The following is a 26,930-nucleotide window of genomic DNA, read 5'->3' as shown; positions in this document are numbered from 1 at the left end:
AGTATTCCCTGCAGTTGAAAGAAGAAGGGTGTAGCTTGGGTCTAAAAATGATAGCCTGGTTATCCTAGAGTCGAAAAGGATAACTGTGTATTTTTTCTTTTAGAGAAAATGATTATTTTCTTTATCCCATGGCAAATAAAATAAATCCAAACTATCCTTGTGTCCCTGAGGTTATATACCTATAATTCACAAATTTAGCTATTTGGCTACTATCTGAACCAATTTATATTTTAAGCATGTACCAGTTCTTTGTGTAAATTTGTTAGTCTGACTTACTTTCCAAAACTGTGCTCTTCCTTTTGTCCTAAAACAACTCCTCTATATTTCTTTTTGCTTTTTAAAAAGTTTTAACATGGAAAATTTTCAAACATGTTCAAAATGAGAAAGAATAGAAAAATCAATCCCCATAAACCATCAGCCAGCTTTAAGGGACAGCTTATGGCTCTATCAGTCCAGGATTTTCTTATCCTATCCTCTTTCTACACTTTAAGATCGTACGGATGTGCATCTCATCTCGTTTGACCAAACCAAGCCAGGTCAGACTCCAAATCTAGGGTCCCCTAGCTAATCTTAGCACTGATTAGATAATTTTCTTCTTACCATACACAGAATGTTTACATTAGCTCTCAGCTGTTTAATCATGCATCTGACTGCAGAAGAGAAAGCAGATCTTGGATGTATAGACTAAACCCAAATCTACCAGAAGTACCCAGTACTGTTAGTCTGTTCACTCTGGGCTAAGTTCATACATAATTGGTTTTCTAATAATTATTTCTAACTCAACTTCTCAATCCAAACCATAGAACTTTTTCATAATTCTGCTAAGGTCCTAGGATCCACTCCTTAGTCTTATTCTGAAAAAATGTGCTTGTCAGAGCTACCTGATTTTATTTCTGCCTATAAAATTCTCCATGTGCCCCTTTTATTTATTTATTTTTTATTTTTTTGAGACAGAGTCTCGCTTTGTTGCCCAGGCTAGAGTGAGTGCCATGGCGTCAGCCTAGCTCACAGCAACCTCAAACTCCTGGGCTCAAGCAATCCTCCTGCCTCAGCCTCCCGAGTAGCTGGGACTACAGGCATGCGCCACCATGCCCGGCTAATTTTTTCTATATATATTAGTTGGCCAATTAATTTGTTTCTATTTATAGTAGAGACGGGGTCTCGCTCTTGCTCAGGGTGGTTTCAAACTCCTGACCTCGAGCAATCCGCCCGCCTCGACCTCCCAGAGTGCTAGGATTACAGGCGTGAGCCACCGCACCCGGCCTTAGTGCCCCTTTTATAAGCACTATCATCCCAATCCTGGAGCCAGCTGCTCTGAGCAGCTCCTGAACATTCCTCCTCTGTTTCAATACAGTTTCTCTCAAAGCTGCAAACAACTTTCACTACTTTGTCCCCAGTCAGTGCCTGTGGCCCAGTACCCCAAGGTTAGACCCAACAGCCCCATAGGCATCAAAGTTCCTACACACCCATCTCTGTTGGATCACATTTCAATGACAGTTGGACTGAGGATAGGAAATCAAGGCATGGTTTCAAAGAGGACTTGGTTCTTTATTGTTAGCCTTTCTGCCTAAAGATAGAGAGTAATGAAACATTCTCTTATAACCTGATTCATATTCATTTATGACACTGTCTTTGTAGAGGAGTACAATAGCTCCCAGATTATTGAGGAATGTGTTAATTAAAAATTCAAAATGGAACCAACTGTATCATCAAGCATTAATTAATAAGTCATCATTATTTGATTCTTCTCCAGAATTTTATTTTGGCATTTTGCTATGAGTTGGTGGTGTCAAGAAAAATTACCAAACCACCCAATGACTTCACATTGTATTTCCTTGTAAGTGTATTTTTGGTCATTCTGTCCACAGTATTAGTGTTTTCTTTAGGAGGAGCCCCTGGAGAACTGACTACCAAGAAAAATTGTTCTTCTGTATCACCAGGTGACTGTCCTTCACGGTACTCCTTACTGGCAATCTCTCTGAGCTGACTGCGAACATTCAGAGGCAAATCCAGGACCCACCTCTGATGGGAGCACTACTTGCACTGCACGCGCTTGGTGCACTAACTTACACTAAGCTGTGTTTGGTGTTTCATTTCCTATCTTGCTGCTCTCTGGTTTATTTCATTTATCCTGTTCCATTTTATGTCTTACGCAAGCAGCTCCAAATCCTTTGGGGGAACAATGGATTAAAACGTAACTACACTGAAACCCTATTCTGTACAAGGCATTGTGCTAAGCTCTGAGGACACAAAGTAGAAAAAGCCACCCCTGCTGGAAGACACTTACACATCTGAAATACAAAGCCTCGAACGTCACAAACAGTCCGATGTGCCATTATTTTGAGGGAGGGATTCCTACCAGTCTAAAGCGATTGGGAAAGGCTTTAGTGGAAGAAAATGGCATCCGAACTGGGTTTTGAAAGACAGGTGGTCAAAAGGTAGAAAAAGGAAGACCTGTGTCTAAGCAGAGACGACAGAAGAACCAGGGCGGTAGAGTGAGGCGTATTCACAGAACGGAGAGAACTCCAGCGCAGACGCGGTCTGCGACCAGGGATAAACCCCAGTTGTGGAAACCGGGTGGTGGCCACGTAGCAGCTGGCTCCTGTGCAGCGCCATCGTCATCGATGGGTCCCTGCTGGGGAAGAGTCCAGGCACTACAGCTCTGAAGAGTACAAACCATGAGGCATGAGCTTTACTCTCAAGGGATTTACCACCTATGGTGGAGTAACAGGAAACGCAGAAGTTATAAACAAATATAAAGTGGTGATGAGGAAGTTTTATCAGTGTCATAAGGACTTAGGATGGAACAGCTGAAGGAGACCTCTTTCTAGAAGGACGATTTGAACTGGCCTGAAGAGCAGGACCGAGCCAAGCAGAAAGCAGAGACGACGGTGTCACAAGTAGAGACAGTGGTGTGATTACAAACAGGGAGGGACTTGGGGCTGGGGGATGATGATACATAATAGTTTCGCTGAAAGATGAAGTTCATGAAATGAGGGCAAATTAGGCCAGATGTGGTGGTTCATGCCTATAATATCAGCACTTTGGGAGGTCGAGGTGGGAGGACTGTTTGAGCCCAGGAGTTCAAGTGCAGCTTGGGCATCATAGAGAGACCCCACCTCTACAAAAAGAAAAATTAGCCAGATGTGGTGGCATGCATCTGGAGTTCCAGCTACTCAGCAGGCGGAGGCAGGGGGATCACTTGAGCCCAGGAGTTTGAGGGTACAATGAGCTGTGATTGCACCAACGCTCTCCACCCTGGGCAACAAAGTGAGATCCATCTCTATAAAAAATTTTTTAACTTAGCTGGACGTGGTGGTGCGTGCCTGTAGTCCCAGCCATCGGGGAGGCTGAGGTGGGAAGACTGCTCGAGCCCAGAAGTGGGCAAATTAGACAAAGATTTTAATTTAGTATAATATTGTGATTTTAAACATCATCATCCAGCCTAAGCAAGAGCAAGAGCGAGACTCCATCTCTACAAAAAATAGAAAAATTATCTGGGCATGGTGGCGCATGCCTGTAGTTCCAGCTACTCAGGAGGCTGAGGCAGGGGGATAGCTTGAGTCCAAGAATTTGAGGATGTAGTGAGCTATGATGATGCTACGGCACTCTAGCCGAGGTGACAGAGAGAGACCCTGTCTCAAAAAAAAAAAAAAAAAAAAAAGAAAAGGAAAAAATCCTTGTAAGGAAGTTTTATTTTGCTTTGTTTAAAACAAAGGATGGGCTGGGCGTGGTGGCTCATGCCTATAATCCTAGCACTCTGGGAGGCCGAGGCGGGCAGATTGTTCGAGGAGTTCGAAACCAGCCTGAGCAAGAGCGAGACCCCGTCTCTACTATAAATAGAAAGAAATTAATTGGCCAACTAATATATATAGAAAAAATTAGCTGGGCATGGTGGTGCATGCCTGTAGTCCCAGCTACTCAGGAGGCTGAGGCAGAAGGATTGCTTGAGCCCAGGAATTTGAGGTTGCTGTGAGCTAGGCTGACGCCACAGCACTCACTCTAGCCTGGGCAACAAAGTGAGACTCTGTCTCAAAAAAAAACCAAAAAACAAACAAACAAAAAAAAAACAACAACAAAGGATGAAGAATGCAGAGTGAACCTGTGAATGTACTGTGTAGTAGTTTTGAAAGATGAAACTGCTAATTATTATGAAGAATGAACAAGAGGGGGAGGAATAAGACCATTTGGGAGGTGAAGCGATGGGGCCCAGATCAAGAAGGTGGCCTTGGGACCAAAGAGAAATGCCCAGAACAGTAAGAGCCAAGGAAAGAGGAACTGCCGCACTTCATTGACTAATCCGAGAGGACGCGGGGGAGACAGCTCACTGCCGAGATGGGGAGACTTGCAGGCTGAGGCCAGGTAGTAACTCAGCAGGAAATGACAACCTATGAGATTACTAATGCTTGACATGTGCAAAGCATGAGGGCAGGGTAGCCCATGCTGCACAGCTGCCACCTCTGTGCTCAGGATGGGAGAAGGAAGAGGTGAGTTTCAGAGTGGACGTGCAGTAGTCACTGAGCTAGGCAGACGAAGTCATGGAGTTTTGGTCTGAGAGAGGAGAAAGGAAAACCATTTTAATTCAGAATTCTTATATCAAGTCTGTTGTAAGAAAGACCTAAATGCTTGCTGAATGAATGAATTGGAATGGAATATCATGCTACTACAGGTGCTCTTTGACTGACTGGGGGTTACATCTTGATAAACTCAACATAAATTGAAAATACTGTAGTCAAACGTGCACTTTTCACCTTACATTTTCAATTTACATAACCCCATTGTTAAGTTGAAGAGTGTAATAAATGCATATTGCTTTTGCACCGTTTTAAGGTTGAAAAATCGTCAAGTTAAACCATGGTAAGTAACTCTGGTAAAGAAAACTAAGAGCCTGGCACACAGCCAGGCAGAGTAGGTATCCAATTCTTTTTTCAGCGACTACACGAAGGTATGTATGGTCTCTGCTTTCAAGACACTCCCCTTAAAAACTTACTAAGTGGATGGGGCCCATCCTGCTATAATCTAATACAGGTTATTCTTCTATAATCGCTTGTCACATTGCCAACTACTGAGCACATCTGTGCCTTGGCCCAACTATTCAAACACGCAAGGTCTTCCCATTTTCTGACTTCAACAATTTAAATGCCATTTAAAGGTCCCGCTTTACAAGCTGCCCCAACCTCTTCCCAGTCCAGCAGTCATGCACCGGGTAACCTCCTATTCCACAGGTTTCTCTCCCATCCTTGGCCGGGCTCTAAACTGGGCTCTTATCCTGTCCTTGAGTATTCTGCTGTGTATGGCCCTCCCGGAGCCCCAGTGCAACAGGCTAGCAGATCCTCCAGCACAGCAGGTGGGCGTGAGCGTCCTCCATCGCCAGGCTCTCTGAGGCTGGAGAGATGCTTCCCACCAACCCGGAATCTTGCAGGACGGGGCGGACCTACTTCCAGTTATGCAGCCTGGACCCCACCCAGCACATACCCCGGGAGGAGCCCGGATGGAGACCTGTGTTCCCGGGGCTGGCAGGGGTGTCCGGCAGCGCACAAGGAACAGCACATCTAAAAATAGCATGTCTCAGTGACACTTCACTCAGGACTGCCAGTTTCCACTTAGGTACAGAGAGGGAGATACCATGAGGGAAATTCCTTGAGCCAGATTTTCAGGAATAGCCTTCAATTTTTAAATTGGCTTTAGCTATGGGAAAAAAAAACACCTTAAGAAAAATTCACAAGTAGGTTTTGACCTACTGAATACAAAATATATTTGAATTACATTATGAATTTGAAACTTGTAACAATTTCGATCTAAGCCAGACATCAGCAGTATAGCTGGTTTCTAACCAAATGAATGGTGTAAATGGAATAACAGAAGGACTAGATAGACAGGAACTGTTCTTATTTGGTCTCTCAAAGTTGTTTATTTTAAATAAAGAACAGTTTGGATGTAACAAAGTATTATATAGTCCAGAGCAACACACGGAACTGAAATACTAAGAAACCTTTTTGCCCTTAAAAACTCATTTACATTCTGCCTTTTGTGGAATTTAATATGCTAATTATAAATGATTCTCATACACTATAATTCAACTCAATTAGGCAAAAAATTTCAAACTTCCAAAAAATTGTGTTCTTATGATAGTTAAATCCCACTCAAAATCATGTATAATAAATGTAATTTTTACTAATTCAAACCACCTTTTTCTTCTGCTTTTTTCATTAACAGTGGGTTATAGAAAACAACAGTTTTCTAATTCTGTGGCTTGAGTTACATTATATTTTAAATTTACCACATGTGATAAAAACTAATACCTATTTAAAATCTACTTTTTTTAGAACCTGTATTTATTTTTTTCTTACAAGTATTTAAGCACCTACTGTGTACCAGGCTGCACAGTGGGTACACATGCTCTTCTTTGAGCTTCTTCAAGTTTTATGGGCTTTCCCATCACTAGCAAACAGAGGTGGCAAGTATGAACCTCGACCAGGGACAGTGTGTGAGAAACCAGTTACATGGCACTGCAAACTTAGCAGTCAACTGAACTTTACAAAGAGAATAAAACTAAAATTCAGGAAAAACTATTACAGAAAATATGAAAAGTGTATTTGCTTTCTTAAACATCTTTCTTCACAACAGTTATTTTGAAAACCAGTTTAGTGAGTTTAATATAAAAATAGTTCTTATGAAAATATTAATTATAATCAATAACAAAAAATTAATGTCTGACTTTTGAAAGTGAAAGCAGATGTAACAGATTTCCTAAGCTATAACTCTTTTTCACTAGGGAAATTATGTTTTGGTTGTATAATTCAGGTTAATCAGTGCCTAACACTTAAGTAATTCAAGTACTTAAAAGCTTAATTTCTAGTAAAATATAACTGCTGGATATGAAATGATTTTTACATAGAAACTGTATTTTTGCTTTAACTGCCCAGGAATAAGTAAATGTCAGATTCAAGACTCACTGACTAAGTGAATCGGGCAGCATTATTCAGTGCCCAAAACCTCAGGCAGCTGACTGTAACCGAAAGAAAGATAAAACAAAGGGCTTGAGAATTATAGTTAGTTATCTCTCCAATTTAGAACCTTTGTTTAGGAAAAGATGGACATTAAAAGTATTATTCCCATCATTTCTAAGAAAATGAGAAAACAACTTATAATGTTTACCTTTTTGGAAGAAGGGGTGGTCTCCACTATGTTGCCCAGGCTGGGCTCAAGTGATCTTCCTGCCTCTGCCTCCCTAGTAGCTGGGACTACAGGGACACGCCACCACATCCGGCTATGATGTTTATTCTTAATCTAACTTTATTTACATAGAACACAAGTGCCCTAAGTAACAGACTTATCACTTAACTCATTTCAAGGGGAATCAAATCATTTCGCTGGCTCTGCTGTCCATAAAGCTAAACTGAGTTTTGAATTAAGAACTGGGAAAACACCTTATATTACTGAAAAGATGTCTCCATCAAGTTGGTCTCTTTTGAATCACAGGTATGTGCACATGTGTGTGTGTGTGTCTAGTATATGTCTATCAGGTCTTTTTAAAAAGGAACATTTAGTCTGCAAATAAGTCATCAAAATGTAAGGATAATTTTAATGAGTTTTTTAAATTAAAAAAATTGTGAATGCTCTTAAGAACAGTAGTCACTTATCTCCAGTAAGAACGGCCTTTATCTAAAAGTCCCCAAACAATAGATGCTGGTGTGGATGTGGAGAGAGAGGAACACTCCTACACTGCTGGTGGGACTGCAAACTAGTTCAACCTCTGTGGAAAGCAATATGGAGATACCTTAAAGCGATACAAGTAGATCTACCATTTGATCCAGCAATTCCACTACTGGGCATCTACCCAAAAGATCAAAAGTCACTTTATGAAAAAGACACCTGCACTCAAATGTTTATAGCAGCATAATTCACAATTACAAAGTTGTGGAAACAACCCAAGTGCCCATCAATACATGAGTGGATTAATAAAATGTGTATATGTATACCATGGAGTACTATTCAGCCTTAAGAAACAATGGTGGCCAGGCCAGTGGCTCACGCCTATAATCCTAGCACTCTGGGAGGCTGAGGCAGGCAGATGGCTCAAGGTCAGGAGTTCGAAACCAGCCTGAGCAAAAGCGAGACCCTGTCTCTACTATAAATAGAAAGAAATTAATTGGCTAACTAATATATATAGAAAAAATTAGCCAGGCATGGTGACGCATGCTGGTAGTCCCAGCTACTTGGGAGGCTGAGGCAGTAGGATTGCTTGAGCCCAGGAGTTTGAGGTTGCTGTGAGCCAGGCTGACGCCACGGCACTCACTCTAGCCTGGGCAACAAAGCGAGACTCTGTCTCCAAAAAAAAAAAAAAAAAAAGGAAACAATGGTGATATAGCACCTCTTGTATTTTCCTGGATAGAGCTGGAACCTATTCTACTAAGTATCTCAAGAATGAAAAAACAAGCACCACATGTATTCACCAGCAAATTGGTATTAACGGATGAACACCTAAGTGGACATATAGGAATAACATTTATTGGGTGTCAGGCAGGTGGGAGGGGGATAGGTATACACAAACATAATGAGTGAGATGTGCAACGTTTGGGGGATGGTCACTCTTGAAGCTCTGACTTGAGTGGGGAGGGAAGGCATGGGCAATATACGTAACCTTAACATTCGCACCCTCATAATATGCTGAATGAAATTAAAAAAAAAGAACAGTAGTCATCACTGCTGAGCACTTATGTGCCCTGATTAAGCACTTGGCATGCCTTATTTATTCACAAAAAGCATATGAAGTAGGAACCATCATTATTTTATTTTTTCCCCCAAAATAAATGACATAGGAGAAGCAGGTCCCAAAGGTGACAGCTGTAAATGGTGGCGCTGGGATCTGAACCTGAGCAGACGGGTCAGGGGTCTGCAGTCAGTCACTGCACTGTAATGACTATATGTCCCAGCACTGGGGACTTCATACTCAAGCTTATTATACCAAAATCTGGAGATCTTTTCCCAAAAACCCTCTACTAAGCCAGTTCCCTCCCATCTTGTGAGCATAAATTAATTGTTTTACAAACTTAAAGGAAAAGCTTTTTTTCATGCCTCTAATAATTCAGATGAGGCAGAGTGTGAGGCAGCAACCCCCATAATTAAACATGGAAAAGAAACCTTCCAAAGGCAGCAGGAAATAAGGATTTTAAAAACATACTGAAGCCGGGCGCGGTGGCTCACGCCTGTAATCCTAGCTCTCTGGGAGGCTGAGATGGGCGGATTGCTCAAGGTCAGGAGTTCGAAACCAGCCTGAGCAAGAGCGAGACCTCGTCTCTACTATAAATAGAAAGAAATTAATTGGCCAACTAATATATATAGAAAAAATTAGCCGGGCATGGTGGCGCATGCCTGTAGTCCCAGCTACTCGGGAGGCTGAGGCAATAGGATTGCTTGAGCCCAGGAGTTTGAGGTTGCTGTGAGCTAGGCTGACGCCACGGCACTCACTCTAGCCTGGGCAACAAGTGAGACTCTGTCTCAAAAAAAAAAAAAACATACTGAAGATGGTATTGTCAAAACTAATTAACATTAAGCATGATAAGGTCAGAAATAAATAAAAGTTTTCTGAATTCAGACATAAGAACTAAATGTGTTTTAGAAGCTTTTCTTCTCCATTACTTCTCCCAAACACTATTAAAATTAAAGTTCACAACAGGAATAAAACTGAAGGCAACTGACCTATGTCTTAGAAACATGTGATGCTTCCTATGTAAAATTATCACCTGAAGTACAGATAACCCAGCAGGAATATTCTATGTAGCTCCTGGGTGGGGGGAGTAGGAGCAAATGTGAACTGCAGGGCCTGGCCAGTGCATGCAGCCTATGATTTCAGCCGCAGGGCACTGCTCAGAGCCAAGTTCCTGAAAGGCAAACCTGTGGACTGTAGGTGGCAGAGCAAAAGCTCCTAGGAGCCTTTTCCTTCTAAAGAAGCATCTTCTCTCTTTTAGTGCAAGGAATGTAACAGTGAGAAGGAAAAGAAACTGTAACAGCCTTAATTCCTAAAAAGTACCAGAAAATAATTTATAGAGGTATTTACTAAACAAAGATATTTGTGAACTTTCTACTTAAGAAGGCCAAGGCCTGGTGAGGTGGTACCTGTCTGAAGTCCCAGCTACTTGGGAGGCTGAGACAGAAGGAATGTTGAAGCCCAGGAATTCAAGATTAACCTGGACAACAAAGTAAGACGCCATCTCTTTAAAAAAAAAAAAAGAATAAAAACCCAAACAAGGGAGAATTCTAGTGAAAATCTTACCATTTGGATTTGTCAATGGAGATGTACAATACAAGCCTGCAGTTCACATGTGAAAATTAAGCCTGTTGATTAAATATTACTTACATTTAAAGCAGCTTCTCCACACTTTTCAATGGCTGCAAGACCCTGGTTATGAATGTGTGTCTCCAGCAGCTTTTTCAATTCTCCTAGGCCATCTTGGATTCTAGATACAAGATTATACATGCGCCCCAAGTCTGAAAGAAGAAGGAGCCACCTTTATGTGTGGAAGAAACTTTGCATAACCATTCCACTAATTATGTATTTATATTGAGATGAAAGATATTCTGAGATAAAATAACCATGTTTTTAGGCCCTAATAATTAAAAGCACTTAATTATCACCAAATATTTTCTATTTAGTAGATGTATATTTTGCTTAAAAAATGAAATTATGCTATTATAAAAGTATATTTTCCCCTTACTATGAGAACCACTAACATAATAGAGAAAAAAAATTTTTTATCAGAAACTACATCTAATGATTTCTAAAATTCTTGCAATAGTATTTATGCCTGACACATAATAGGCACTCAAATATTTGTTTTTTAAAAATGAATACATTTTCATCAAATTAATATTAATTGATCAACACTTATGTGCACATAGGGTAGTAACATTCATCAGGTGTCAGGCAGGTGGGCGGGGAGGAGGGGATGGGTATATTCACACCTAATGAGTGCAGTACGCACCGTCTGGGGGATGGACACGCTTGAAGCTCTGACTCGGGGGACAGGGTGCATCGGGGGAGAGGGGAGGCAAGGGCAATATACGTAACCTAAACATTTGTACCCCCATAATACACTGAAGAAGAAAAGAAATACATTTAAAGGAGAATATAGATATCTTCCTCAATTATACAAATGAGCCACAAAAGGGTCCCCCCATCCTTCACTCCGTATGTGTATGGCATATAGTTAATTTATGAGGGCCAAAGAGGAAAAATCCTAAATCCAAACATTAATCTTTCACTAAGCCCCCAATATGCCCCGGTAAGAAATGAAAGTGGCCAAGGGAAGTAGGAGTGGTATCATTTAATGCTGACACATACAGAACAAGTCACACCCAAATTAAACTGAAAAGATGCTTTTCCCTCCAAGTCACAATGAAATGCTCTGCAGAGGTCTGAAATCAATACACAACAACGTACAGTGTGAGCATCATTTAAAAAATGACTGACGTGGATAAGTAATGCTGTTGACGCAGAGTCCAGAACTTCAACCAATTTTAAAACTGCAGATAATAAGCACCTACATTTCATGAGAGTTAGCGGCTTACCTTCATTTTTGTCAGCATCCAATAAATTCTGAAATTCTGTGTGGAAAATTTCCAAGTGTTTTTCAATGAGGACCTGCTCACATTTCCTTGCTAATTCATCTTGTGTGCTTTCGTGAAGATAAACCTGAACTCTTCGTTGTTCCTCAAGCAGACGAGCCTCAGCCTGGAAAGAATTCATTCAGGTGAATGGTTTTGATTCATGCGTAAAGAATTATTATTATGTGAATAATAGCCAATTAAATTTACAAACCTACTCTAATAAAATATGATTAATGAAAAAAGGGAAGAGGTGTTTGGATTTTAGGGTAAATGACAACCATACTTAAACCACTAATATTTTCCATTTTCTCTGCAATAAATTATCTCCATTTCAAATTCCTCTTTAAGTGTCCTAAAAATAACAGTTCAAATGTTTTTGCATCAATTTTTTCCTTTGGGTAAGTAGTATTTCATCTTTTTAAGATAATATTCCTATCTGATATCCTAATAAACCTATGGATCCTCTCCTGGACACGGACACCAAGTTGCCTACTTTTGGCTGAAACCTACTGAAGAGTCACACAAATATAATATCTGAAATGACCACATGGAAATAATCACTAGCAATTAGACTTTTAAAAAAATTACAGAAAAATATTATAGCCTTCTCTTGCCAATCACTGAATATGTACCTCTGAAATCTACTAGGTTATTTATGCATCTCAATTTCTTACATTTTCCTCTAAGGAAAAGAGGAAAACAAAGATGCAATATACCAGAGCAGCAAAATGAGTAAAAAAAAAGTCAGTATATTTTACAATCCGCCACCAGAAATACATGTGGTGTAAAGTGTCACTGAGGAACCACTAAATTATCAAAGTGAGGAAGAAATTTCACCAATAATCACAAATTATTCATGTGGTATGAATAAAGAAATAAAAACTATGTTTTCTATAAATATTATAAAAATGCCAATATTTTCCAAAATGATTTATAAATTTGGTGTAATTTTAAAGAAATCTGGAAAAATTTCAACTGGAAATAAACATTCAAGAGCCAAAAAACATAAAATGAAAAAATGACTGGATAGGACTTGTACTATAAAGAATTAACAATAATGAGACAACTGTTTAGACCACAGCACAGAAGTTAAAACCTTACTACACGTTCTAAATAGTTAAATGTGAAAAATAAATTTGGAAATATCTCTATGTATCAAAAGGTCAATATCCTTAATACATAATGATCTCCAACAAATCAGTATATATATATCCAAATAAAAACATGAGAAAGGAAAAGGAACAATTCACAAATGAATAGAAAAAATTTGAAGTTATCTAATTTCCAATAAGAAATAGTTAAATTATAGCATATTCAGTTAATGAAATACCATTATCCACTAAAATAAACATAAAATGTGAATACAACAGATAATTAGTGAACAAGTTACCAAAAACCCAAAGCATTATTCCAATTTGGTTTATATACATAATCAGTAATAGCACCCCAGACTTACAGGTTTATGTTACCTGTATTTTCCAAAAAGTCTACAACTAATGTGTAGTTTTGTTTTTCTTATTACAAGGCTATTTTAAAACAATAAGAGACTTTATATGCTTTGACTAAAAAGTTCTAAGTTAAGATCCTGCTACTTCATATCCAGTGTTTTGTTAAGCCTGATAACTCAAGGACTAAAGCGGGTGAAATACAGAACATGCAAACCAAACAGCACCACCTTTTCTGCTTTAACCTGTTTCTTGAAAGAAGATAATCATCTTAGGTGGCAAAACAGACTTTTACTCCTTCCCACGTGGAAGATTAGGCTTAGACACCACAGCTGACTGATCCTCTGAGGAGCTCAACTTTTTACCTCCTTACCTTTCTACAGACCATTCCTGCAGGGCTGAGTGGGCAGGAAGGACAGACAGGCACACCTAGTTGACTAGAAAAATATAGCCACAGGCAGAGGGGCTGCAATAGCTTATTTTATATATTGGTGAAGAAACAAGGTCCTACGTATTGAGCATCATTTGGTTTTAGAATGGACAGCCATTTACATTCTTCATCGATTCCAAGTCAAATAAGTTCCTGGTCATCACTGCACTTGGCAGATAATTATATTAGAATATCACAATTGAATTCAGATGAGTAAATGAAATTAAGCAATTAAAGACTGCCCCACTAATTCCATTAGGATCAGTTCCCAGTCAAAACAAAAAAGGTAATAAGCAAATTAATGAAGTAAAATATATTTTATTTTTAAAGTTCTTAAAAAATGACGTTAGAAACCTAAATAGCCACACAAACTTTTTATAATCCAGATTAGTCTCAATCACATGAGATAGTAAGATATTAAAACACTAACATAGCTTATAGTTGTTCATTCTTCAAAGCCGTCCTTAGACAAGGCAAAATTCTCAAATGCTTCCACTAAAATACTCCCGATAACAGAGAAAAAAGTGAACACAGATGCCCAGGGAATTTGTGTGTCTAGCCTTAACTGGCTAAGGAAAGCAGAATATTTCTTGAAGGTTCATGCTTTATCTCGGCATTGTTCATGAGTTTTGCATTCTATTTCCTGACAAAATGTTTGTTTTATTATAAACATAATTTTCCCCTAAATTACTGAATAATGCTCACCACCTTTATCCTGTGGTTTTGCATCCCCTCAGGCACTTACTAGTGGTTCTGTGTGATGCATATTTGTGGTACCAAACACAGCAGGCTTGCTGGTTGCCACAAACTATTCTAAGCACCTTTTTATAAATAAACAAACAAACAAATAAATGTTAATCTCATTTAAATTTTTTAAAATAAATTGAAGCTCATTTAATCCCCATTATTACCTAGTATTATTATTCCCATTTTACAGATGAGGAAATTGAGGAACAGAAAAATTATGGTCATCCCCTAGTAAATGGTAGAGTGGGGATTTAAAACTAGATTAATAACCCAGTTTGGACACAAGGCAATAGGATAAAGGCAAAATATTCACATGGTTAAATTTCAAATTTATGATTATCAACTCTCTGCATTATGAACTTTCAGAATGTGATGGAAGTCATGTTTGGTATGATACAAGCAGATTCAGGTCAAACTTTTTAAGTCCTCTAGAAAAGAATCCCCAGGATGTAGGAAGGAGACTGTTTCCTTAAAAGCAGGGATCATGCTGGACTGGAATATCCAGGCCACTGGAAATCTTTGCTTCTCAAGTTGCCTTTGGTTTCAGACCTGATCTTAAAAACAGATTTCCCTATTTGGGAGTGCTTATGTATCTCTGCCCTAAAAAGCTGTTTTCCTTGCACCAGAGTACACCACTACCTTCATCAGTGTGGATAAACGAAATGACCACAACCCACTAAGAAGTCCACAACAAGAGCAGGCTCCTATCACTATTATGGTAAGAGGATCCACTTTCATGATGTATGATTTTAAAAGAATCACCACATATAGCAGAGTTCAATAATAGATGTGTTTATGAAAACTACATTGACCAACTAAAAAATGAAAGAACAGGCAATGCTAAGATTCAAAACAGATCATGTTTCAAAAGTTTGTCTGTCAGGCAGCTCTTTGAAACTCTAAGTGAGCTAGTTAGGTTCCAGATCAGCAAACAAAAGTCAATTTAACCCATAAACATACACACAAAGACCTATTACTATTCCAAGTATAAAACTTCTGAACAGTTCCATTTTTGTTAGATTTTGAGATATTAGAAATTTGTCGAGGACTTTCAATTTCAAACTTCTAAGCCCCACTCATAACCACTATCTCCTACAGGCAAATGCATTCAGGATAACACAAACCAGGTAGGACTTTCTCCACGTGGTTGTTACAGCAGAGCTGTTGCTCTTAAGAACTTTCAAGCTGACTATCTTCGTATCCTCAGCATATGGAAAAAATGACTCTGCAGTCTATCCACTTCCCACGTGAGTAGGGAATAAAGGGCAAAGCAAACATCAGACTCAGTGAGACCCAGAATCCCTGGAAATCTACTACTACATCTAGTTCAAGGATCACCCCTGCTGCCTTTTTTTGTAAATAAAGTTTTACTAAAACTCAACCACACTCTTTTGTTTATATAAGCTCCTTGGAGAATCAGAAGCACTTGTACTCACTAAAGACACTATAGGACAGTAATTCACAACCTATGATTTGTGAAGAAAGCTGCAAATGCTAAAAAGAACAACTTGAGTAGCAATGACTGTTTAACTTAAGTCTACTTTAAATACTATATTTAAGCTTACCTTTTTCATATATTCAGTAACTGGGTTCTGCTGCAAGAATTCAGTACTCTCTCTGGTATAAAATCTCTCTGTGTCAGCCAAAAATTGAGACTCAAAGGATTCTTTATACACTGTTAACGTAGGGCCCTTTGCAAATGCATCATCTTCATTCAGCCCCAATTCCACTAGAAATAAATATGAACTATATTTCAATTACCCTATTTTTTGTTATATTTCACAGAATATACTTAAGTGTAGCATTCAGTTTAACCTATGCTTAACAGGTAAAGGTGAAATAGCAGGACATAAGGCAACTGTTATTCACTAGTACTAAAGTTCTCTCTTTCCATAAAGAAAAAAAATCCAAGATGTATAAAAAGCAAGCAATTCTGACCCATGGCCAGGTATGCCTCAAAATTATCATTAAGTTCATTTAGAGAACTTTTATATTTCTAAAAAGAATGACTAATTTTAAATTTTCAAAGAAATACAATGCTATGCAAGTTCTTAAGATACTGTATTACTTTATCAATTTCTCAATCTCAATTTTTTCAAGCTGATATAGATTTCTGGTTATCATTCAGCTCAAGTAATGACACTCTATCATACTGTATATCCAGTAATTCAGTATGAGACCAGAAAATAAAAAAGATGCAAATGTCTATTTAATCGAAGTTTCCTTAAGGCACAAGGATCAAACAACTTTTATGATGGTTAAAATAAAATCACATTGACTTAGGGAGAATTTTAAGTATCTTTATAAATACTAACAATATTCTTGATAATATTAAAATATTTTAAAAATCAATCTGTTAAATGCAGCGGTCCCCAATCTTTCTGGCACCAGGGACCAGTTTCCTGGAAGACAATTCTCCACTGGTCGGGGAGAAGGGGAGTGAGCAACGCGGAGCAGCTGTGAACACAGACGGAGCTTCGTGCACTTTCTCCTGCTGTGTGTAGCCTGGTTCCTAAAAGGCCAATAACTGGCACCATTCCCCCGCCTGGGGCAATGAGTACTGTTTTAACTGCCATTTGATATGAAACTCTGAAAAAATTAAAGGGAAATTATTTACCGTAAGACTGTACAACTCCACTAATCAGCCTTGTATTGATGGTTTCACCGTTTCTTTCCTTTTCAATGAGTTTTAAAACAGCATTTGTTACCTATAGAAATGATATAGAAAAACATTTAAGATGTATAAATCACAGAATGCAACATATATTACTACATATCTGTTAAACATTCAAAGCCATTAAACACCACAAGATGAGAGATACCCTGAGATACTCCAATGGAGTGAGGAAGACAAAGAAATGAAATTGGTAAGGGATTTTAAAAGGCGCGGCGCGCGCATGTGCGCGCGCGCGCACACACACACGCGCGCGCCCTCACACAAATAGGTACCTGTTTATTCAAAGGCCTGAACAGACAATCTCTCCAAGTCACCAATGCAAGCTGGATAAAAAAGAAAAAAGGGAAGTATAAAATGACTATGCTTTTCCGAAGTACTGAAGTCATAAGAAATAACCTAAATCCAAATTCTCTTATCAAAATTTCTGGATTATAACTTGGTCAAAATCTATTAATATTATCATGATGAAATCAAAGAGGCACTATATTAACGACTTCAAGATGCATCAAAGTACAGACAGTTATCAGCTCATATTTTAACAGTTAAGATAAAAAGAAAATTTAGACTTGAGAATAGTCATACCATCTTAAAAGGCAAAAGCAGATTCAATCTATAAATTTGTTTGCTGGATCAAATTTAATTTTTGAACTAACACACTTACTAAAGATAATTTCACTTATTACCCTAGTTTCCTAATGCTCAGTAAAACAAATTATAGACTATAAAAATCTACCAAGTTCTGTATCTTGACTAAATATACTTTAAATGGAAGCAGTTTATTGTACATAAGTTATTCTTATTTCCCATTTTACCTGTGTGTATGAAAGAGATATTTTTAAAGTGAATGTAGAAACATCATATGGCTTACTTTCTATTTCTCTAAACTTCCTATAGGAATTCTATCAGAAAATTAATTACTATAAAATGCTCCCAGAAACAGAAATGTTAGAATTCATACATTAAACTACTAGAAAAAGTGTTCTCAGTTAAAATAAAATTCAAATTTACAACAGTTTAATACATAAATACACACTGTGGAGAAATTCATTTAAACATAAAAGCCAGCAGTCTTCTTTTTCCCAAACGTAACTATAAACACAACTGGGTTTATGTAAGATATATATTTCTGAAAAGATTATATGTAAATTTAATCTTTAGAAAAAATTTTCAAAATGGTATTTAAAGGCCGGGCGTGGTGGCTCATGCCTGTAATCCTAGCACTTTGGGAGGCCGAGGCGGGCGGATTGCTCAAGGTCAGGAGTTCGAAACCAGCCTGAGTGAGCCCCCATCTCTACCAAAAATAGAAATAAATTAATTGACCAACTAAAAATATATATACAAAAAATTAGCCGGGCATGGTGGCGCATGCCTGTAGTCCCAGCTACTCGGGAGGCTGAGGCAGTAGGATCGCTGAGCCCCGGAGATTGAGGTTGCTGTGAGCTAGGCTGACACCACGGCACTCACTCTAGCCTGGGCAACAAAGTAAGACTCTGTCTCAAAAAAATAAATAAATAAATAAAAGGTATTTAAGAAAAAAGAAGAAATTGAGGGAAAGCAATATTTAAGAGAAAAATATTTTTAATCAAGCATAAACAATGTATACTCAAGTTTAACATCAGAATAAAACTTAAGGCCGGGCGCGGTGGCTCACGCCTGTAATCCTAGCTCTCTGGGAGGCTGAGGCGGGCGGATTGCTCGAGGTCGGGAGTTCGAAACCAGCCTGAGCAAGAGCGAGACCCCGTCTCTACTATAAATAGAAAGAAACTAATTGGCCAACTAATATATACAGAAAAAATTAGCCGGGCGTGGTGGCGCATGCCTGTAGTCCCAGCTACTCGGGAGGCTGAGGCAGGAGGATTGCTTGAGCCCAGGAGTGTGAGGTTGCTGTGAGCTAGGCTGACGCCACGGCACTCACTCTAGCCTGGGCAACAAAGCAAGACTCTGTCTCAAAAAAAAAAAAAAAAAAAAAAAAGAATAAAACTTAAGCTTTCATTATTAGTAATTACAATATCCAAAAGGTGTTGGAAGGGAAGAGCCTCATGTTCTAGGAGAAATGTAACCCCTGGGGGGACTGTTTTGAAAATAACTTTTCCCTGTAACAAATTCTTTGTTGCTATTCTTCCCTGACTCTTCAGATCTCTTCAGTGAAAGAGGGAAGCAGTAGTGAAAATGTAAAGCAGGTAGCTATGAACTTCTAACAAAAATATACTATACTTTTTAAAAATAACTTTGTTTCAAACTTTTTTCTAAATTAAGATACCCTTGGACAGACCTCATTTGATTCTAGATGCATTTGTTATTTCAAAGGAATAAAGAAAGAAAAGCCAGGCAAGATGAGAAAGCAGGAACAAAGGTAAGCCAAAAACATTTTTAGAAGAACAGATTTTGGGGGAAAAAAATCTTGCTGAATCACTTTATTATAATAATAATGAAGTTAATTTCTGTCCTCTGGTTGACCTGAAAAGAAACCAACAACTTGCTATAACTTGTAAAAAAGTGAAAGTTCATAATTTGTCATGAAATAATTTTGTGACAAAGCATTACCAATTACTGGAAATTCTGAAAAATACGATCAAGATCATCTGTAAGAACTGTTCCATTGTGTCAACTGATACCCAAGCTTCTAAATGAATTCAACAGGCTCACTGGAATAGCACATATTTCCTCTGTGTGCTGTTCCAGGGTATCTAGGTAGGGGTGCCGATTGGCCTGAAATGTATGGCTGTATGTTATAATTCAAAATAGTGCACTTAAGGATATAGAAAGTATGGGTTTTGAAAGCAGTTTTTTTTTTTAAATAGGAGTTGAATCTTGACAAACATACTCTATAAAGTATCCTTGTTCTTCTTTATTTATGTTTTCTTTAGCTGCTGTTGAAACAGTACAGAAAAAGTTAAAAAACTGTAACGATTTTTAGGAGTGTGTGATGTTATCACGGGGTACACATGGTACTTCAGATCAAGTAGGTTTCTAAAAGGAAATCAACCAAGATGGTGATGATTCCTACACTGACAACTTTATGTCTCAGGAAAGCATTTGCGCATGAAAAAGTGAAAAAGAGAAGGGGAAGTACGTTAGCCATTCCACAACACATGCATACTTCAAAACATCATGTTGTATACATCGTATCATATGTATACAATTTGTGCCGACTAAAAATAAATAAAATGTTGACAAAAGAAAAGGGGACGTACATAAACCTCAAATCAAAAAACTAAGGAAGTTTTGCCAGAACTATGTACTTAAAGTATCATTATGAAGCAATATCTGTTTTGGTACAGAAACTGCTACATAAATGATAAAACTAGTCATGCATCTAAGATACATTATGTTTTTCTTTTAATTAAATTTGTCAAAAGCAAAGCAAAAATATTGCTATACAGCAACACTCTTGGATTTGGAAAAAACCTCATTACATAGAATTTGACATTTTAACAACACTGGTTCAAAAGGGTACTGTGTGTCTATCTGACAGCCTATGAACAGACAGACTGTTCTGTTGTTCTGAGTCCTCATAATTGTTCTAGAATGTTGGGTCTCCAACTGGAGTGTGCAAATGTGTGTGCATCAGAATCACCTGGAGAACTTGTTAAACAGGTTGCTGGGTCCCATTGCCAGAGTTTCCAATTACACAATTTTAGGTTGAGGCCTGAGAATTTGCATTTATAACAAGTTCCCAGGTGACACTGATACTGCAGGTTAGGGGACCATGCTTTGAAAATCAGTGGACCTAAAAAACCTTGGATGACTGAAGAAACATAATGAGTGAAGCAGGGTTTCCCAGACCACAGAAATACACGAGGACCAATCGTTAGGGCTCGAATCTCAGCTAGTGTACATGATTTGCCTGGGACTGCCAGGACTCAGGACTTCCAGTGCTAAAATTCAGGCAGTTCCAGGTAAAACACCATGGTAGGGTTGAATAATTAAAGAAGAAACTTTTAAAAAGTAAACCCAGAAGTGTGCAAGTTGTATCTTAAAACGCCAACTTACCTACACTTCTACTTTACTGCCACAAAATAATTAAGGGCCACTTACTGATGATACAAACGAAATTAGCCTACTGCTCTGAAAACAGCTTAGTATTTGCCTAGATACCCTCATTAAAAATACACATTTAAAAGGTTTTTAAAAACATCTTACTGAGTAGATCTCATATATTCCTTTTCGTCCTTCATCACATTCACGGCGAACCCAATGTCTATTGAGGTAGGCACAAATTCCATTCAGCACTTTGCTTGAAAATCGATAATCTTCCCATTGTTGAGTGTAGAATTTCAGTACACTCTCATCCATCAAATCTTCTCCATCCTAAAAACAAGTTAACTAAAACTTTAAGATAACTAATTTGTCACATAATAAATTAAAGATAAATGTTAATAAAAACAAATCAATTGCATCAGAATGTATTGATGCATATGGTTTTAGAATGGTTTTTTAAATTACTCTGTATTTAAAAACATGCCAATTAATAAATTCTCACAAGAACATAGCAAACATATTTTATCTCAAACTAAGCTAGAGTTTTTTCACAGTATTAAGTATGCATATATATACTCAAAAAAAGTACCCTGAATTTTTAGAATATGAGGATAATTCCCTCTTATTAAGAGATTCACCTCAAAATCTCTATTTTTGATATTTTCCCTTTTAAAAAAATTAACATGTTCTAATAACAATTTAGAGCATGAGGCCAATACTTTTTCCATTTTTAAATGTATCTTCTTCCTTCTTTAAATTACTTAAAAATTATACAAATTTATAGCTTTTTGTGGTGATCTGCTGCATTTTTATAAAAATAAGTACAATGATATACTTCTGCTTTAACAAGACTACATGAAGAAAATGTGCATTTACCAAAATTATTTTTACTGAATTTCCATAACTTAAACCACAAATTTTTATTTGAAGGAAACTAATTTGAAATTTTTTTCTTAGGTATTAATGGTATCCACAAAGTCAGTCCTACCCTTTAAAAACTGAGCACTGGGGGAAGGAGAGGGAGGGGCTCCCTGTGCAGGGGGGCCTGGGGCGAGCCCAGTGCCTCCTCTCTACCTCAGTGTCTTCAAGTGCAAACTAAAAGGTCTTGACAGACCTGAAGCTCCATAAATGCATGGTACGCAATGATCCAACAATCCATGTAACTACCTCATCGTATTTTGACACAACCAAATTTTGGTTCCTTTAAATAATATGAAATGAACTTAAAAATTAAAGCTACTCTGCATGATGCTTTATGACCTTTTAAAAATGCAAAAATATGATTGATGGCATAGCAATGGATACTTTTATACAGCATAAATATACTGTTTCTCACTTTAGTACTAAAGATTAATCACAACATTCACTTTAAAGTGTTGTGAATAAAAATACAAAGGCACACAGGCTGACACCATTTGGGGAACACGAAAATGATACTACATTAGTCACAATTTGTGGTCAACCAACTGCAGTCTGTTAAAATAATGTTTAAGTTTCCAGTTAGCTTGCACAATATATTAAGAAAAATAATTTTGCAGCATGCTGAAATTTTTTTGCATGTTATCTGTATAAATCAAAAACCTTTCAGATCTATACACAGAAGAGTCCCTGTAAATTTCCCAGGGCAGACAGAGGTGTCTTCACTCACACTACACAGTATGTGTAGCACAGACGTAGGAGCCCCTTGCCTATCCTGTGGCTGGATGCAAGGCCTTACACTGCCTTTGTTACAACAGAGGACGAAGACTGAGGAAGAAAAAGGCAGAAGAGGAAGGGAAAGGACTCCATTGCTGCCCAAGTGAAGGCCTGGAGCAAGACAGACCCATGCTCAAAGGAAACGGGTATTCATAGTGAAACCATCCTACTCAAGGGCACAACTTCACAGCAGTTTTGAAGCCTACTTCATGACCATGTGTAAAAAGCAAGATTACATGTGAAAAATGTGATTACCAAAGACTGAGCAACCTTATAATTGTTTATATTGATAGGAAATACCACATTGAGTCCAAAATAAACTATAGGTAATTTGAATATATAACTATTTGCTTTAAATGAAAAGGCTCATTATTTTCTAACAACCAAATACAAATGGTTAATGATTTAAGGAAAGTACTATTATGTTATAACACTATCAAAAATTTCTATTAATAATTTTATTTAAAAAACTGAATATGGTTTATGAAGGTTTTATTTTCATAACAGGTAAAAGACTAAGCAATACCAAAACACCTTCATGCATATTAGTGCCTAAAGCAATGAACAAATAACAGTTTAGGATTGTTTAGCATTTAGGCTAGACCCATTACTTTGCTACTTTTTTCCCCTTTGCATTCTATTATAAATGCTTAGTATATATGTAAAACATCTTACCTTGAGAAGATTTGTCAAGTAATTTTTCAAAAATTCCTTAAGCCGTTTGTACAATTCCAGGCCAACAAACTGAGCTCCTCCAGGCGTCTGGCCCTTTTTGGATTTAGAAGGAGGGACTCCAGCTCCTCGTGCTTGGTTTGACTGGTGTACACTAGTACAGTAGTTATAAACGTGGCTTGGAGAAAGGTTAAGGAAATCAACATCCACCATAGGTGTTAACAGTGATTAATATGAACATACTATATTTCATTATCAGCACATTCCCAATATACCAACCAAAACCTGTTAAAAACTAGAAAGAAAAAAAGATACCATTCATACTATCAATAAAACTAAACGTCAACAAGCCCCATTCACAAGGTGTTCCCTACACCTAGAGAGCAAAAGAGCTAAGAAGGGGAATGAAATGTTCCAGAGGAAGGTTGCCAAGAAAAACTTCAGACCTTTTAGATTACCTAATGTGATTGACCTTGTGGAAATTGTTCCAAAACTGTGCTTTCAGAAGGTATGAAAAGAATTGGCAATCATACAATGGAAAGGTTGCAAATGAAAAAGAAAAAGACGATTATTTACTCCAGGAAAAACAAAAAGCTAAAAATAATTATCATCTATTATGATGCTTAGCTATAGATAACATTTCCAGAAGCACACATTCTAACTACTGAAATAATCAAAACTTTCTTTTGAAATAGATTTAGAAATGGATTTAAATAAAACCACATTTTGCAGATGAAGGATGAAAAGCAGAAATGGCAAGGGAACCAAGTCCTCCTCTGACTATGAAGAGCCACAGACATCTGAAACCGACCAGTCAAGGGCAGCAGCGTCCACACACCACTGAGAAACACGGAGATGCGCACACGACAGCAGGGACAGCCACGGCCCAAAACAGCTGCATCAGCGGGGGAGTGGGAAGGGAATGGGGAGATGAGGACGCGGAAGGCAGAGAACCCCTGTATTGTTATAACCTTCAAATATGATAAGCTTATCTGCATATATTAATACTCGAATAAGATTAATAGAAAGAGACATTGACTCAGAGAAAGAAAGATCAATAAAAGAGAACACACAATATTCTGGTATATTTAAGAATTTACTACACAAAGATACTTCAGTGGGTAAAGATTATTTAATAAATGGCATTTGGTTAAGATATTTCTAAACATTCCATATTCCAAAATATATTACAAATGGATTAAGAATTAAAATATACAAACCCAAACCATTAAACGAAGATGCTTACTTGTTCTCAGGTTGGAGAGGCCCTTTCTAAGCAAGGTCATACAAATACTTAATCTGAAAATTTGCATATATTTAAGTAAAAAAAAACCCTTAAAGAGTTACTACCTTTAATAAATTAAGGTAATTTAAAACAATATGAACAATGAATCTCTACGGAAACATGGGCGAAGTATATCAACAAAAAATTCAAAAAGTAAAGGAAATATATATTGATGGCCAAAAACTTAGTAAGATACTCAATTCAGTAGTAATCAAAGAACTTTATCTGAAAACGATGAATCTTATTAAATGTTTTGATTGCACAGAGAATCACAGATTACAATAAACTATCGTACGCGCATAACTCAATTTTGATGAATCTTACTGCATTCCCACGCTCGTCTCATATTCCACCTACATCCCCCCACCCCAGCTTTTAAGGAAATGAACCATTACAGATTATAACTGAAACACTATGTTCTCCTCTCTAATCCCACTCCTTCCTTTCACCCCAGAAGCAAATGCCCCCATGTTTTGTTATATATCATTCCTATGAATGTTTTTTAAATTTCACTGGGTAACTATACAAAATATATTTTGCATGTTTTACATTTTTAGATTAAACGAATTACAGTATGTACATTTGCTTCTGCCATTTGTTTTTGGTAACATTTGAGATAGCTACAGGTATATAGAATATACCGTATAGTATATATTTACAATAATTTATCAATTCTCTGGTTGATGGACCTTACTAATGATCATTTTAGCAAATACCAATTTTTGATATTTACAAAGCTGCAAAGAATAGGACTAGCATGTCCCCTTGCATACATGTTACATGTACAGGTTTCTTGCAGCATAGTTACCAAATGACAGGAGAGGTACATTTTAATTTTATTACATGTTGCCACATTTGCTCTATAAAGGCTCCACAGCCCCCAGCAGTGCATGAGTTTTCACCACCCACAACCTCACTGTACGCATACTGTGGTTTGCCGTGGTCTTAATATGCAGATCTCTGGTTACCGTGAGACTAAGCACCTTAGAGGTTTATCATTTTCATCTCTTCTGTACATTGTCTGCTCATATCCTTCAGTTTTTTAGAAAACAAGTTTGCTCAGACATTAATGATGGGAATGCCAAATGGTACAAGCACTTTGGAGAACAGTTTGGTAGTTCCTTATGCAAATCATGGTATAGTCATAGAATATTACCCAGCAGTTTAAAAAATAAACTGATACAAAAATCATGAATGAATCTCAAAGCATGCTAAATGCAAAAAAAGCAAGACATATATGATTCCATTTATATGAAGTTCTCAAACAGGCAAAACCTAACCTATGGCGACAGAAATGAGAGGAATAATTTCTTCTGCTTCTTTGAAGGGTGAGGAATGACCAAAGGAGACTTGAGGAAACTTTCTGTATCTTGGTTAGGGTGTTGTTTACACAGCTGTATACATCTGTCAAAAAAAATTCACACCATGTGCTTAAGATGCATACATTTTGCAGTATATAATTTCTGATTTAGAAATCCCCATATTTAAAAAAGGCAAGCATATAATAAGTGTTTCTGCTACAAACTGAAAAAAAAAAAAAGAGTTCTCTTAGACTTGCAGTTTTTTTTGTTTATTATGAAAGCCCATCCTTTATCAATGATACATACTGCAACTATCTTCTTGTTTGTAGCATAATCTTTCTTATGGATATCACTGGATGAAGAGAAATTCTTAGTTTATCATCAAGTTTACCCAAATTTTCTTTTATAGCTTGCGTTTTATTTATAAAATCCTCCCCTCCCAAAATAATAATTATACTGTATTTTCTTTTAAAGATGATTCTCTCATTGAGGTTTCTAATCTTCCTAAACCTAAATATAGTAAGAGAAGGAAAATTTTATTTTTCTCTGCATGGTTCAAAAACCACATAATGAATGGTCCACCCTTTCCTCACTACATGTACTGCTACTTCCAGAAAACTGTACATTTCAACTATATTTTCTAGTTCAGTCTTATTTTTAAAAACTTCCTATTCTGTAATACCCTTTATTTACTTCTAATACAGGTATACCTCAGAGACTTTATGGGTTCAGCTCCAGAGCATTGCAATAAAGTGAACACCACAAAAGGCAAGGCACGAATTTCTTTTCTTTCCCAATGTATATAAAAGTAATGCTTATGTTATACTGTAGTTTATATATAATACCATTGTGTTTTTAAAAGCATATGTCTTAATTAGAAAAATAATTTATTGCTAAAAAGTGCTATCAATCATCTAAGCCTTCAAGGAGTCCCATCTTTTTGCTGGAGGGTCTTAGCTTCAATGCTGACAGCTGCTGGCTGATGAGGGTGGTTGATGATGAAGGCTGGAGTGGCTGTGGCAATTTCTTAGAATAAGACAACCATGAAATTTGTGTCATCAATTGACTCTTCCTTTCTCAAAAGGTT

The 26,930-nt window shown here is 37.4% G+C and overlaps 1 protein-coding gene across 4 annotated transcripts in view; it reads right to left on the bottom strand.

Annotated features, from left to right (window-relative positions):
• CUL1 (cullin 1) overlaps positions 1 to 26,930 on the bottom strand; it is a 106,271-nt gene that overhangs the window by 24,284 nt on the left and 55,057 nt on the right. For all 4 annotated transcript variants that reach the window (XM_020289679.2, XM_012768144.3, XM_020289680.2 and 1 more), the window contains 7 exons: positions 23,261 to 23,435; positions 21,053 to 21,220; positions 17,182 to 17,232; positions 16,850 to 16,940; positions 15,798 to 15,961; positions 11,572 to 11,734; positions 10,361 to 10,491 (listed from right to left, as the gene is read on the bottom strand). In XM_020289679.2, coding sequence (XP_020145268.1) covers positions 10,361 to 10,491; positions 11,572 to 11,734; positions 15,798 to 15,961; positions 16,850 to 16,940; positions 17,182 to 17,232; positions 21,053 to 21,220; positions 23,261 to 23,435 — 943 coding nt within the window. The remainder of the gene's footprint in view (positions 1 to 10,360; positions 10,492 to 11,571; positions 11,735 to 15,797; positions 15,962 to 16,849; positions 16,941 to 17,181; positions 17,233 to 21,052; positions 21,221 to 23,260; positions 23,436 to 26,930) is intronic.

This window comes from Microcebus murinus, chromosome 9 (genome assembly GCF_040939455.1).
Source record: "Microcebus murinus isolate Inina chromosome 9, M.murinus_Inina_mat1.0, whole genome shotgun sequence".
NCBI lineage: Eukaryota > Metazoa > Chordata > Mammalia > Primates > Cheirogaleidae > Microcebus > Microcebus murinus.
Note: the sequence above shows the minus strand (reverse complement) of the source record. Positions and strands in the feature narration are given on the sequence as shown.